The 15237-nt window shown below is 41.4% G+C and overlaps 1 protein-coding gene across 1 annotated transcript in view; it reads right to left on the bottom strand.

Annotated features, from left to right (window-relative positions):
• faf1 (Fas (TNFRSF6) associated factor 1) overlaps positions 1 to 15237 on the bottom strand; it is a 1021784-nt gene that overhangs the window by 35987 nt on the left and 970560 nt on the right. The window contains exons 7-8 of the mRNA XM_046048846.1: positions 9919 to 10024; positions 4893 to 4979 (exon numbers count right to left, since the gene is read on the bottom strand). Coding sequence (XP_045904802.1) covers positions 4893 to 4979; positions 9919 to 10024 — 193 coding nt within the window. The remainder of the gene's footprint in view (positions 1 to 4892; positions 4980 to 9918; positions 10025 to 15237) is intronic.

Genomic DNA, 15237 nt, shown 5'->3' with positions numbered 1-15237 from the left:
AAGAAGTATGAGTGGGAAACAGTGCAAACATGAGAAAAATGTACTTGACAGGGAGGAAGAAGGCAAAAAAAGAATACAGGGCCAGTGCGCCCCACCCTAAACACCTGTTGGTTTCCTTCTTATAGGCTCCTTTGAGCCTTGCTGAAGATACGTCTCTCCTGATTAGTATCTGGGGTCCTGCACACTGTGTGTAATGTACGCACACACCTACAAATGCAAATACAGAGCAAGAGGTTAAGGTAGGCATAAAAAATGACTGTTGAATCAATGGGATCATTAACAGTGGGCGTGTTCCCTAAAGTCTTGAGAATACGATTTGGAGGCTGGCGCTTTTCTGTAGCACCACAATGCTTCATTTATAATGGCCTGTTGTGACACATTTTACCTTTATCAAAAAAAAACCCTGCAGCTTGTGCTATTTGGATATTGCACTTGGCCATATTGCAATTTCACTGATATTTCAATTACTTGTTGAGCCCTAGTGTTGTGCCTCTATGCTCGTAGGCAGTAGCGGTGTCTGAAAGGTGATGAGGAGGAAGTCTGTGAAGATTCTCAGTCATCCAGGTCATAGTTATCCAACGAAGGTTAAAGTCAAGGGCAACTGGACTTGGTTGAAGACACTGGAAGACGATTCGTCCTTCTTCAACCAAGTCCAGTGGCCCTTGACTTTAACCTTTGTTGGATAACGTAAAACATAAAAACAGTTAGAAAAGATAGAAAATGAGACAGACAGACCAACTTGGTGCTCAATGTCACCTGAAGGCAGCCAATCGCACAAAGGGGGGGGGGGGGCTCTGCCTGAGCTTACTGCAGAGCCCTGTTGCTATGGAAACCACCAGGCCCCCCTAAATAAACCCCAGGTTTCAAAGGCCCCTATCAGGTAGAGGAGGATTCCATTAAAGCCAGCTGGGAAATGGGAGGGAGGTGCTGGCCTACAAGGCAAGGCACCTCCGAGGCTCTGCAGCATTAATACATTAGCAAACACCATGAAACACTGCATAAATGTCAGCAATTACTGGCTAGAAGGAAGGGTGGGTGGTGGGGGCTGAAGAGATGATGGGAAGTAATAAGGATGTCCTACTGGCTGTCAATCACTCCAACAGGTGTGGAGGAAAGACTGCCAATCAAAACAGCTCCAATGAGATGAGGCCTGTCTGGAAACTCTTCATGCCGTATTATTTAGGCAAAGGAATAGAAGAAGAGAAGGAGAAGGAGGAAACGGGGGAAGAGGCTCAATCACCGTATTTCAAACAGCACAGGAAGTTAACGTCCTGCTGGCCTCACAAATCAAGTGTTGCCAAGACCTCTGTCATCATCTTCAGCACTGTTCAGAACAGCTTTGCCAAAGCCACAAGAATCAGGGGGAATTTGAAGGCAGAGCTAGATCATGGTATTTGTGGAGTATTTGTTTTAATCTACTTGGAGTAAACTGAATTCCATCAAGTTTTAACTATAGCAAAGTCCAACAAGTGTACTTTTTTCTGACGGAAGACTTTTCCAGTACTATCACAATTGTTGTTGTACAGTAAACATGATGACTATTAAAAAGAAAAGCTAAAACAAACACACACACACACAAAGACTGACAGTGTGTTTCCCCACATGATCCTCTACTTGGCTACTCAGGCAAATACTACAAGCTGTCTTCTAATGAATCTATGAGGAACATTGGAATCGTGGCACTTAAAAAATGTACTCAAGAAAAAGTCTGAGACACAGAAATATTTCAAACCAGTACCTGACCCAGATCGACACAGTCTGTCTGCTAGAAATGAGCATCACCTCACATTGCTACTGCTTCAACTACACTTTGTGTCACCTCCTTTCACATGCAACTTCCTTGGTCTAACACCACATAAAATAACACAGTGCACTGAATAAACTGATCTGTTGTTCAGTGCTACTTGAGCATCCTGATCTAATTTCAACTCTCCATAAGAGCTGGAATAGTTCAGAGCACAACAAACAATGAAACTCGTAGAGTGAACACTATCAGGGAGGGTGACGTAACACATAACTACTAGCTTACCTGAAAGGTGAGAATTTCTTTCTAATAAACTACACTCCAACAATACATAAACAAACAATGCCACCACTCAAATATCTTTCCCAGAACAGAAGAACAACTGACAGTTAAAACAGATACTCTGTTTTCTGTAGAACAAGTTGATCAATTAGTTAAGAAAATAATTGTGCTTTTTGTGCTTACAAAAAATATTTTTACAGCTTCACTTATAGCTGCCAACCTGTCTGAGAACAAGAAACTCCCAAGTCAACTGCTACAGCATCCATGCTAGAGGCAACTATGCTGGTATTGTCACAGTTATTGCTAATAATGTTTCCCTACTAACACCAAAATGACACTTTTTTTTGAATATGACAATTTTTTTTTGAATCTAACAAAAGCCAATTCTTGAAATTTTTTGAAATATATGAACTGCTCAATTGGTAGTAAATATTGAGGGTCGATACCTAGCCCTAGACATAGTGTGTACAATATGACATATGCAAACACACACATGCAAATATGCACACAACACACAAGCAGGCAAGCACAGTTATATCACGCACTTAAAGGAAAAGCAGAGTTAAGTAGTAATCGATTCCACTGCAAGCAGGCTAGTGTGCAGAGCTAAACGTAATCTCGGGCCTCTGGCTGCCACGTTTATTGGCCCAAACCCCGGGAGATGAGACTGGGCTAATGAGCTAGACACTAACACTGGCTTCCTACCCGCCCGCTAGGCCAGCCAAGCCCTGGGCTTTCTCTGTTAATACCTTCAGACGTTTCAATAAGAGGGCTGCGGCTAGAGCAGAGGCCATTATTACACTTCTGTCTCTGACTTCTGTGCTTTTTAATATCTCCTCATCCAGGAAACGCAGACCCTGCAGATGTGTGTTAGCCAGGTGCCAGCCGGGCCTAGGATGCCACAATGAGCTGCAATCTATTCATGATCCCTGGCCATATCTAAAGCTACCTAGAGGGGAAGCTGCATTGAACACAAATCACAAAAATATAAAAGGTAAAAAACTGAATTATTTTTACCTTAACATTACATTGAGATTTGTCAGGCTTGCCTGGTGATACAATTCACAAACTAGCATGCACTGCTGGTTTGTAGTGGTTAGGTCGCTTATTTTTGTAAATTAAATACATCAAAAGGCTTAAAAAAAATGTAAAAATTAAAAAAAAGGTTACAAATGTTGAAAAATAAGTGATGTTTTTTTCATAGGCAAGATCCACAATACATTTTTCAAATACGGATAACTGATAGTGGAGTTATTTTAAATTATACAATTAATTTATATTTAATGAAACATTAATTCAGTTGCAAATTATTTTAGATTATAAAAGGAAAATAAATTTAAAGCTCAATGAATTATTAAATATTTTAAGGCATTTCTGTAATAATGTTTTCATTATCAGTGTCCTAACAAATATGACAAAAAGGTAGGGGAAACATATTTTGTTATAAGTAGTAATTAATTTGATCAATGAAAGCATGTTGAATAATTGTTCCAATTCTTTCCTATTTTCACAGGAGAATCACAAATTCATAGTTAAGTCTACTGTAGCTGGATGCACCAACATCCTGAACACAGTTATTAAAAATGTCTGTGGTTAGCTCTCTTCCTCTGTTAGTGTGAACAGGAAAATCATAAAGCACAAGCGGCATGTTGTGGTTGCAAACCGGAAATGTGAGTCATTTGGTGCCATAATACATGAACACAACACTGAGGTCAGCCACTGCTCAACATGCCCTCAATGTGCTCTCAGATTAGAACTAAGATTTGTATTTCTGTTGCATTGCCAGGCCGTTTACTGATCACATAACTGGATGTCTACAAAGACAGTGCAAACAATGACAAATCTGTATCATAGCAGTATGGTTTGTTTGGTGGTTACTGGCTTTACAATTGCCTGCTCTGAGCGGTAATGGAACAAAATATAGCAAACAATCTTCTGAAGTGAAAGGATGCATAACCTTTTGTCCTTCGCCCTTTTAGGCATTAATGACATAATGTATTTGCTTTCACTGTTAATCTTAAAAGCTGTACTTTGAGTCATAAAAACAGGTGCAGTGATTGTTCATTCACTTTGAGATGAAACATGAACAAAGTGTGACATAAAACAGACTGTATCCACCAAAAGACTGTATATAGAAAACAGGTCATCACAAATGTGAAATACTACTTAAAAACTAAATAGAAAATGTTGCTACAGTAAAGCCAGTTCTGCCATTGGACAGATATGATAACACTTGGAAAAGAAGTGAAACAAAGTCAATACCAATACTCCAAACAACAATCACACAGATCTAAAAGGAAAACGTTAGCTAGGTGTTAACACAAGAATGTGTGCACAACAGCCTCTCAATGTAGCATGATAAACCATCCCTTACAATTAGCATGGGAACACATATGCAGTCAAAGAAGGGGTGAGGACAAAAGGGGTCAGAGGTTCCTCAAGGTTCTGTATGAGGGCTGCTTCTGATCAGCGTGACTGTGTGCAGGGTGAATAGCTGGGAAGAGCGACCCTGGGACGGGAGAGGTCAGCGGGACTCAATGATGTGAGATTTAATGTCCACAGATAGAGGACACGGGATGGGAACAGTCTTTGACATCTTAATTAGCTTCAACGTCTTACTCTCATGCTTCTGACAGATGGTTTTGGGATAGATTACAGAGAGTGGAACAGTTTCCACTGCAATTTGCAAGTATTGAAATCATGTAAATCAATCAGCTGTTAACCATGTGCTTTAATTTGTCCTTGGCTTTTAATCATCTTTAAGAAGGTTGTATTGAATCCAAAAATCAGTGAGCGCAACATATAGGCAGCATTTACAGTACACAGTAAAGTTTAAAAAATGTTATTGTGTTTTTATGCTTCTTACAGAGTCATCAGATGCTGACGCGGGCCATCCCTCCCACTGTTGATGACGGACTGGGATGTTGGTCAAGTCTGAAATATTTCTCTTCACCTGCAAACATAAAGGGAAGATAATATTAGTTAGTAGTTATTATAGTATGTGAAAGCTCAACTATAAATCTCCACTTAGAATTTTTATATTTTGTCATTACATATATTATATATTATATTAAGTAATATTAAAACTAGAAGTGGAAAATATTTCCACGACTAATTTAACAGTAAATACAATGTAATAAATTTACAGCAGGGGCTACATCAAAGAATCTTCAGCAGCATGGGGACAAAGCAGGATGGAGGCAAAGAATGAAGGAGGAGTTGAGTCAAAAGGAGAGAGGAGAAGAAAAAAATAAAAGAGACAGCCAGTGTTATCAGCATTCTTCAGATGCCACAGCTAATGCCCAGCAACAACAGCCCCACGCTCTGAAATGAACAGTATTTCTCTTTTCCCATTCATGCGCGGACGCTGTATCTGCATCACTTAATAACATTCCGTGCTTTTAAACAGTTAGCAGCCAGCAGCGCCTGTCCCACCGAGCGCCGCGTTACACCGTCCAGTGAGTTGTTGGTTTAAAGCCCCAACGCCAGCCTGATGTGCGCCAGCCGAAGGTGATCAAAGCCCCATCGGCGTCTGAGCACTGGCGGCCATGGATTCTAGTGCATTTGTTCAGCAGAATCCTGCCCTTCAGGCCCGCAGGGCTGGACACTGATGCTGAGAAAACTGCCAATTGTGGAGTAAAGATCCCTCCACACATGGGTCAAATCCTGTCTTTGTAAAAAGCACTGAAGAGAGATGGATCCTTGGGCATATGCAGGGCTGCTGATCATGGAGGTGGAAACTTAAAGAACGCTACAAACACAAAGTCAAAGCCAATATCAGCCAAAGCAGGAAAGCAGCTGCAAAACACTGAACTAAAAAGACTGCGGGGGCATAACTTCAACTTCATAATCTAATATTACTACACTTTGCATCTGTATGTGTACTTGTCTGAGAGCACAAACATACGATGGGCTGCTTGCAGAAATTATTATATTTAAATCGGAATTAATCTCTTTATCAAGGCAACAGTAAATATTCGCAAGGAAATTATATTTTATTTGGGCTGGGCCTGGCACAGCAAAGCAATTTGCAGTACAAACAAGTTGAGAAAAAAAAAGAACAATAATAAATGAGTGGCACAGTCCATTCTTTGTCTTTCTATCGTAAAGCCCATACCACAATGCTCGGCGTCGATCCTTATGAAGAGAAGCTATGGCCAGGATAGCAGGCTGGGGTCAAAGCGGGTGGCCAGTGTTATTACAGAGTGTAATATCTATGTTTGACCAGCCAGACTACAGGGATTTGACTGACCGGCTGGCCAGCTGATGAATAGAGGGGAAAAGGGAGCGAAGAAGAGGCATAAACACTAGTAATGAAGAGCCTGCTGTCAGAGGTTAAAGCAGCATCAGAGAAACAACAAACTAACGCCCACCACAGAGAGAATGAAGGTGAGAGGTGGAAGAGGAGGAGAGTGGAGACAGACAGTGAAAGGCACCTGGCAGAGGACAACCTGATCTCAACAGGGAAAGAAAACACAGCTACACACCAGGCCTGCCCACCTGAAACTATACCACCAAAATCTGCAGGCAATCATTCACACAGGCCTCCTCTGACCGTATGAAAAGTATGGTGCTATTATGAGAATCTGATGCAACCATATCAAAGACAAACAAAGAAGTTATATAGCAAAAATATAGCAAACGAACAACAGGGTTGCCCCTAGCCACTCCAGGTAGCCAAAGTTTTTGTAGCAGCCCTCACTGACAATGCATTGCATGTGTTGGCTACAGCAGCCCCTCACACAGGGAGCAATACTGTCTAATGCTGCCCCCTGTCTGCCACAACAGCCACCTCACTGATAAGTTAGACTGCAACAAACATTTGGAATTAATCTGTCACACTTTTTACGCAGCAAATTTTATTAATATAATTTCCTGCAAAAATGTGTTTGACATACAACAATGGAGTATTGTTGGAAAGTCATTATATGACACCGGCTGTATAACATAAGAAGCAGAACATGGCAGCAATGGTGAAATACTCGTTAAAAGTATCCATCAACCTGACATGTACACACAGAAGCTAAAATGTAAAGGAAATGTCTTTAAGAGAGCACAACAGGATTTAAATCAAAGTCTTAATGACAAATACAACGCTTGTGTTGAGATGAGGCAGGGATGTACGAGACAGTAATACACAAAATTAGCTAGACTGGCTGTGATGCTGAGCGGCTGGGCAATACGGCAAAATTAATGATCTAATCATTGTAAATGCCAATTGCCTGTAATCCCTGGCTGGAAGCAAATCACAGAAAATGAAAGGTTTCCGTTAAACAGTCACAAGCTTGCTCTCTCTCTCTCTCTCTCTCTCTCACTTAGTCTCCCCTAGGCACCAGATGCCTTTCTTTCATTCCTTTTTCGATCCAACCTTCCTTTTCTCAGTTCTGTAGCCCTGTCTACATTTGTTTCCTATAAGTCTCCCAGCTGCGGTGTAGGGATGGGGCCCAGGCACAGCCCCGGGGGGCAGTAGAGGAGGGAAATCCCCAGGACAACTGGTCTGGTCACGGACAACCCAAAACCAGCAGCCATCCCTATTCTACCCTCTACGTCCCTGGCAAACATTTGCTCTCCAGCTTAGCTCAGAAGCTAGCCAGCAACTTACCCCCACACTCTTGTCTGGTAATGCCAATCAGAGTATACACAGCCCTGTGCTCTAGAGATGGAGAAGAAAGAAGGTAGAGAAGGGACACTGGGAGAGAGAGATGGAGAATGAAGGAATAGAAAGGGAGGGGCAAGGGCAGTTCCCTGAGAGCCACAAGGCAAAGCCAGAGCCTTTGGCAAAGACAAACAAGAAGACAGGACTCTATCCCTATTGATATGCACAAGCAGGGACCATCGGCTAGTCTTCAGCTAAGACAAAAGGGAGAGTGGGGAGAGAAAGGTGCTCTGTAGTGGAGTCCATATGTGTCTGAGTGGACACAGTATAAGCAGAATAGGGAGTCAGGCTGGCTGAATATAGTGTGTTACTTCTTTGTTGCATTCCTCCTTCTTATGATGACCGAAATACACTTGAGTGCATCTTTTAATATTGTTCATGTCTAAAAATCTCACAAGGTAACTCCACTTTTTCATTATGAACATCACAAATTACTGCAAAGCAACTTGACTGAGCTCATCCATAAATACTATTTGACTGCCTCCGCTGACTGTACTTACACCTGTAGCTCTCCTCACTGCCCACTGAACCTTCAGAATAATTCCCTACACAAGGAGTACACATGTACTCACAGGTTTAATGACATTTCCTAACACATCACAATAATAAAAAAAAAAAAGGAAAGATGCCTGTTCCCTGGCTAAAGAGTAAATATATAAAGAGCACGGTCAATATGGGGCAAACAGAGTCCAGATCTATGCAGGTTAAAGTTCTGGGCCTCATTCTCACTGCAGGGGTCCTTGAGATGTCTAAAGACAAGCATGCGTAAGGAAAAGACCGCGACATGGAGGCCTGTTTAAGCCCACATTGTCCCTTCTCTATCCCCCATGGCCTCTTACAGGACCCCCACCAAGCCAACAGTCCTTTGCCTCTTTTCTGTGTCCATGGTTCCCCCCTCCCACACTGCGGGGACCCCTCCCCAGTGTTTGTAATCCCAGCAGAAACACTTAAGGTTCACAGTGGGTGCTCATCAAAACCATCTGCCTGAGAAGAGGGTGAGAGAGAAAGAGAGAGATGATGGAAGGAGGAGAAATGAGGGAAAGAGCGAGGGAAGAGAGGCAGAAAACCAAGGAGGTGAGCTCCCTCCTCCAGTTCAGATGTTGGATGTACTAATCTGTTCAATTTGCACCCTTATATGCCCTGCTAGTAGCCTGATTATTATTAGTGTAATCTTCACCCGCACTGAGGAGCCAGGCCTGAGCTGCAGTGGCTGCCATGAGCAAGGAACTCATGAGGAACACCATTCCATGCTGTATGGTAAATAATTAGCTGGATGTGAAACATAGAGACTATAAAGAAAAGCAAACTGAAAACTAAATTATGACACAGGAATAAAAACAACAAAAGTTGATATTTCTAATGCCATACATAATGTGCAAATGATGATTACTTCATTAACATGTGAGGTAAGATCATTAGTGGGACTTCTCATTCCTACCTGATCAGTCTTTCAGGAGCTTATTTCCCCTCACATGTAACAGTAGGCTACCCACAGTGAATAAAATATTATGCCTGCTCAGGTCTCCCTGTGCACGGGGAGTTAGAGCAAGACAGAACAGGGCAGTAATGTGTGTGTGTGAAAGAAGGGGAGTGCTGATTTAAACTCACATGGGGCCAAACATTGACACAGACACACACACTTGCTCATCTACATAGGCAAGCATGCAAGCGGACACATATTTCCATGCTCCTCAAGCTTTAATCCATTTGCAGCTGTGATAGTAATAACCAATGGACAGAGGGGTGTACTGTCTTCTCACTGGGTCCAGTTTGAGTTACTATAAATATTTCATAGGCTGCCAAATCTACTGTTTAGTTTCAGATGAAGAAAATGAACGGACTCTGTCTCTTTCCATTGCTCCCGCATGCCTAGATCAAACAATGTTCAGTATTTAAACACCTCCTAGACTGCTCAGAGAGAGAGGGAGAAAGACGCAGCGTAGGGGAGGGGGAGAAAAAGAGGGGGTTGTACCAGACCGCAGCTGTGAGAGTAATTATGTGCTCGGAAATGTGATCATTTGTGATGAATAATGAATCGATGGCTGAGATAGACTAGCAATGTTTGGCCAATGGAATGAAAGCTGTGTTACTGGAAACTAGAATCAGGTACAATAATATTATGTATGTGGGAGTCTGTGGGTGAGTTACTGAGAGCTTTTGTGTGTGTCTGGGTATATAAGTGACTTTCTGATGTCCTGTATGGTCCTGTGTCTGCATGTGCATGCTGGTGTCATACCTCCTGTATGGTTCTGGAGCCGGGGAAGTTGAGACTGTAGTCCCTCTGGGCCTCGCGATGGCTGATGACCAGCAGGAAGTTCTGGTTTAACGACTCTTGGAGAGCACTAAATGAGGAAAGAAAAAACATAAAACACTAAGAAATAGGAATGAACACAGTGAAGGAAATGAAAGATAATATAAATTGATGGAGAAAAGAAAAATATAAACCTGGCGGAATAATTATGCAAGAGGATTAAAAGAAGGGAACACAGAAAAGCAAACATCACAAAGAGCAACTCAGTCAAGTAAAGGGCAAGCTAAAACTTGTCAGCTAGTGGTAGCCCGCTGGTCCTCAGGGAGGTGGGTTCCTCCTCTGGGGGTTCGTCGCCCACTTCACCGGTTGTGTCTTAACAAGCCTGGCCAGAGCTGCACTCAGCACAGCAGGCTTCCACAGCTATGTCCACCTGCATAGTAACAGCATGAGTCCATCAATCTGTCTTGTTGCTAACAAACCTGGCAGCTATTATGAAACAACCCCAGGAAAGCCTTCAGCAACTTGCTAACTACAAACTCTAAAGATTGCTTAAGAGCAAGAGTTTACTATGACACTGCAATGACTTTCAATCTCAAGCCAAAAAGCAAATGATAAAGAGCCATTATTGGGCATCATAATATACTACCTCTTCAGCAGATGCTGCTGGATTACTGTTTACGGCTACTTCACCGTCTCGGTCTATCTGCTGAAACATGACTGTATAGTGATTATAGTCATATCAATTACAAATCCTTTATCAGTCATCATTTACATCAACTACGGGCTACTACTGTAAGCTGTGTCAGACACCTAAAGATGATTATATGATTGAAGACTATGTAATGTTCCTAAACTATGTTATTATCTCAATCTGTATCAGTTCCAACATGGCAAAATGAATTAGTTGAAATTCATAGTATTACTCTACTACTACTCTAATTTAAACTAATGAAACCAACGTGACAGACCATTTATTTCTCACTTCCAACTGCATGAACTCATCATAACAACATGTTAAATATGACAATATTTCCTCAAAGCACAAACAAAAAGACATATACAAGCTGTTTACAGGTAACCACTACTCTGACACGTTTACACTCTCACAGTGGATGTCATGTGCTAATTAGATTGTGAGCAGGGATCTGTCCAAGAGGCCCTGAAGGGTCAGACTTTTCTAAACTGGCACCATAGCTCACTCAGTAGCTTATGGCGGTGACACTGTGAACGATGGAAACGCAGACACTTTGTGTGCTTCACGTAGACAGGAGGAGGTGGGGGAATCAACTTTTGGAAGCTTCATTTACAATAAGCTGTGAGGTTAAGTAGCGTTTTGAGCAAACGCTGGGTCTGTGAGGGTGAATATCAATGGGAGGCTTAAGGGCCGAAGCAGGCACTTAGTCAGGGCTCAGAACCCAAGGAGAGGAGGAAGAGTTGAGAGAAGGAGAGGGATGGGGAATTAATATGTAGCGCACACATTAATTATGCAATCACACCCTTAATCTGCGCAGATCTGGACGAGCTTATGTTAACAGAAGCTCAAATTTACTGTAATGACAGCATATTTACATTGACTAAAACTACGAAATCAATATGTAAATGTAATGTTTGTTGTAGCTAACTGGGGAAGATTGGAAATGTGTGGAGTGGAAAGGATGGATGCATATGTAATAGGGCTGAGCAGGATGAGAGAGGTGTGTGCATGTGTGTGGGAAAGAGAGTGAGACAGAGGGAGAGTAGAAATGGAAGGGGTAGGGACACATAAATAAGGATCTTGCTAATATCATGATTATGTTTGGACACACTCCCGAGCTACTGCTGGCAGGCAGCTAGACTCCTAAATAGACAGAGATAGAGGGTAAACTGTGTGGAAGTGTTACTCTGTCCTTCCAAGCAAAGAAGGAACATCTTATCAGTCATTTTATGGCAGATCGACGAGCCATTTGGGATGTGTGTGTGTGTGGAGTTCTGTTCAAGATTTACTTTGAAAAATCGTCTCACTTAATGTACTCTATAGTACAAATATAGCTACTCAAAATATCAAACGCATTCAGAGGGGAGAAAAAAAATGCCATTCATAATGAGTCATTTCCCATTTGTCTTAGGAGGCCTTCTGGTTCATATAAAAACAAAACACCCATGTTTCAAGTCTAATATCCCTGTGGCTCGACTGCTTTCACCACTGATGTTTTCAAAGCTGCCGTCTTCTGATAGAAGCAGGCCCCTCAAGCAGTACGGGGTTGAAATGTGCATGTCTCAGTGTTTGCTTCTGCCTTCAGAGGTCTCTTTCTCACTCAACACACACACACTTGTGACATCGAGGTCGGCCTGCAACATCTCTAGAGGTACTTGACATGGCATAAGGGTGCCGGGAGGAAAATGTCATTTAACTTTATGGACAGAGAAAATGGAGCGTTTTGCAGGGTAGAAGAGCAGGCTAAACAGATTGGTTTCATTCTGAGGTAAGCCCATCGCCTAAGCTGCAAGTCCCCGCGGCACAGAGCAGACTCTAGACCTTATTAAACTACCACTGCCAGACACACACACACACACGCGCGCGCGCACGCACACAAACGCACAATGTGACATGTGCCTACAAAACACCCATATACCCGTACACACGCATATTCTCACACACTAACACATACTCCCTGCCATCATGTGTGTTTCAACTGCTTAGAGACACACAAACGCATAAAAACACACCAACCAGATAGAGTACATGCCTACTGACCATGTTACCTCTAACACATACAGAGGAGGTCATGAAGTACACACAAGGTCTTCTTACCTCCTCCACATTTTGCATCCACAACAAAGCAAGAGGATGCGAAACCGTTCAGGCCCTGCTCTGTGTTGGTCTGCCATCTTGTCCCAAAGTTAATCAGCATGCTAACTGTTGGATAGTCCTATCAGGGCTGCTTTAGCTAACCAGCTAGCTAGGTTCCTAAAGCATCTGTGAATCTGCTACAGGATAGCTGATGCACAGACAAAGAGGGAGAAGTTGGGGCAGGAAGCCACAATAAAAACACACAAAACCTAATTAATCATTTTTGCAATTTCAAATGTCTTGGAGAGCTCACATTAAATAACCTTTCCTTGGCAAACATGCTTCCTGAGAGCTGAGCGGAGAATAAACGAGGAAGGAAACAGGCTCCATTGAAATATTCATCAAGCCTTCATCATTTATGCAAAAGATTAGCTCCTCCTCAACACCCTCTTGTATTCACAGGCATCCACATGGCCACAGAGAAAAACCTTCTTCAGACCGATCTTTAACATTGCAGTACTAACTGCACATCACATCGCTAACTAAATAACTACCTGAGATGGATTGGTGCTCAAAGGAAAATCTCCCAAAGCCTCAAGATTCATTTCTAATCGAAAAAGACAACTAAGAGGAGTTTACTCAGCAGGATCATAATGACAGTGCAGCACTATTTAATCAGTTGGTTTGGTTTAGGTGTGTGCGCTCCAGGAGCCAAGCTCTACAAAGTAATTGCCAGGGATATTACCATTTATAGGACATTTGCATTTTTACTCAGCAACAATTTGAAGCAAATAAACATTGTGAAATTAAAATTGGATGGACAACTGACTTTTCAGACTACAACCACAAACTAGCAAATACAGTTTAGGAGACAGTTTTAGTTTCATTAACCTCATTCAAACCATATTATTAAAGATAATCATTTTAAGAGAGAATACTGGTTAAGTTCTTGGAACTTAAGCATTAGTGGCCACAACATAACTTTTACTGAAAGTAATAATAATAATAATAATAATAATAAATACCTTTAAGATATTTTTTTTTGGTTTCATAACAAAATAATAACACTTAATTACCTACAGTGGCATTTCACTATTACATACTAGGGCTGCAACTAACTATTATTTTCCATGTCGATTATTTTTTAATAAATAGACTAGTTGTTTGGTATATAAAATCAGGTCAGAAACTGTTGAAAAATGTAGATCAGAGTTTTCTAAACCCCGAGATGACATCCTCAAATGTCCTGTTTTGTCCACAACCCAAAGATATTTTGTTTACTGTCGTAGAGCAGTAAAGAAACCAGAACATAATCAGCAGGAATTTCTTAAAGAATAACAGATTATCAAAATAGTTGGCTTATTAACTAATCGATTAATCACTACAGTTCTACTAGATTACAAACCAGAATGGACAAATGTGTTTCTGTATAACCTGTGCACAGAAGAGCATGCACAGTAAGACTGTCATACAGCAACTTAATGCCTCCATGAGTTATGATCATGTTCTAACACTAGGAGTGACCAAAGTTGGAAAATAATGTTTATTTAGTGTAGTTTAAATGTATTGACATTATTTATTTATTTAAATCAGCTCTACATTTCTGGTTGGATAACACAACCCAAATAACAAATGATGCTTACCAGCATTCACACCAATAATAGAGCTTTCTGATGGTGAGTGAATAAATGTTTTCATGCAGGCAAGCTGTATTTTAGTGTGTCTTGTGTCACCACCTTAGAAATTAAATGAGAGCCAAACCTTAATTATGGGAACCTCTGTGACAACTGAGCAGCTGTTTTCCAGTGGTGCTGTCACCATTTTAGGTACAGAAGAATAACAATGATGATGATATGCAAGACCTTATATTTGAATGCCAACAACCACTAACCTTATATAGATATTTTACAGTAAATGAGTGAATCATGGTTATTAAATCATAATCACGTGTTGTAAAGGGAAGTGAAAAGGTAGGTTTTATTAAGGCTTTTGGAAATACAGTGAGGAAAATAAGTATTTGAACACCCTGCTATTTTGCAAGTTCTCCCACTTAGAAATCATGGAGGGGTCTGAAATTGTTATCGTAGGTGCATGTCCACTGTGAGAGACATAATCTAAAAAAAAAAATCCAGAAATCACAATGTATGATTTTTTAACTATTTATTTGTATGATACAGCTGCAAATAAGTATTTGAACACCTGTCTATCAGCTAGAATTCTGACTCTCAAAGACCTGTTAGTCTGCCTTCAAAATGTCCACCTCCACTCCATTTATTATCCTAAATTAGATGCACCTGTTTGAGGTTGTTAGCTGCATAAAGACACCTGTCCACCCCATACAATCAGTAAGAATCCAACTACTAACATGGCCAAGACCAAAGAGCTGTCCAAAGACACTAGAGACAAAAATGTACACCTCCACAAGGCTGGAAAGGGCTACGGGGAAATTGCCAAGCAGCTTGGTGAAAAAAGGTCCACTGTTGGAGCAATCATTAGAAAATGGAAGAAGCTAAACATGACTGTCAATCTCCCTC

Source organism: Micropterus dolomieu, linkage group LG05 (assembly GCF_021292245.1).
Source record: "Micropterus dolomieu isolate WLL.071019.BEF.003 ecotype Adirondacks linkage group LG05, ASM2129224v1, whole genome shotgun sequence".
Lineage (NCBI taxonomy): Eukaryota > Metazoa > Chordata > Actinopteri > Centrarchiformes > Centrarchidae > Micropterus > Micropterus dolomieu.
This window is presented reverse-complemented; position numbering and strand designations above follow the sequence as displayed.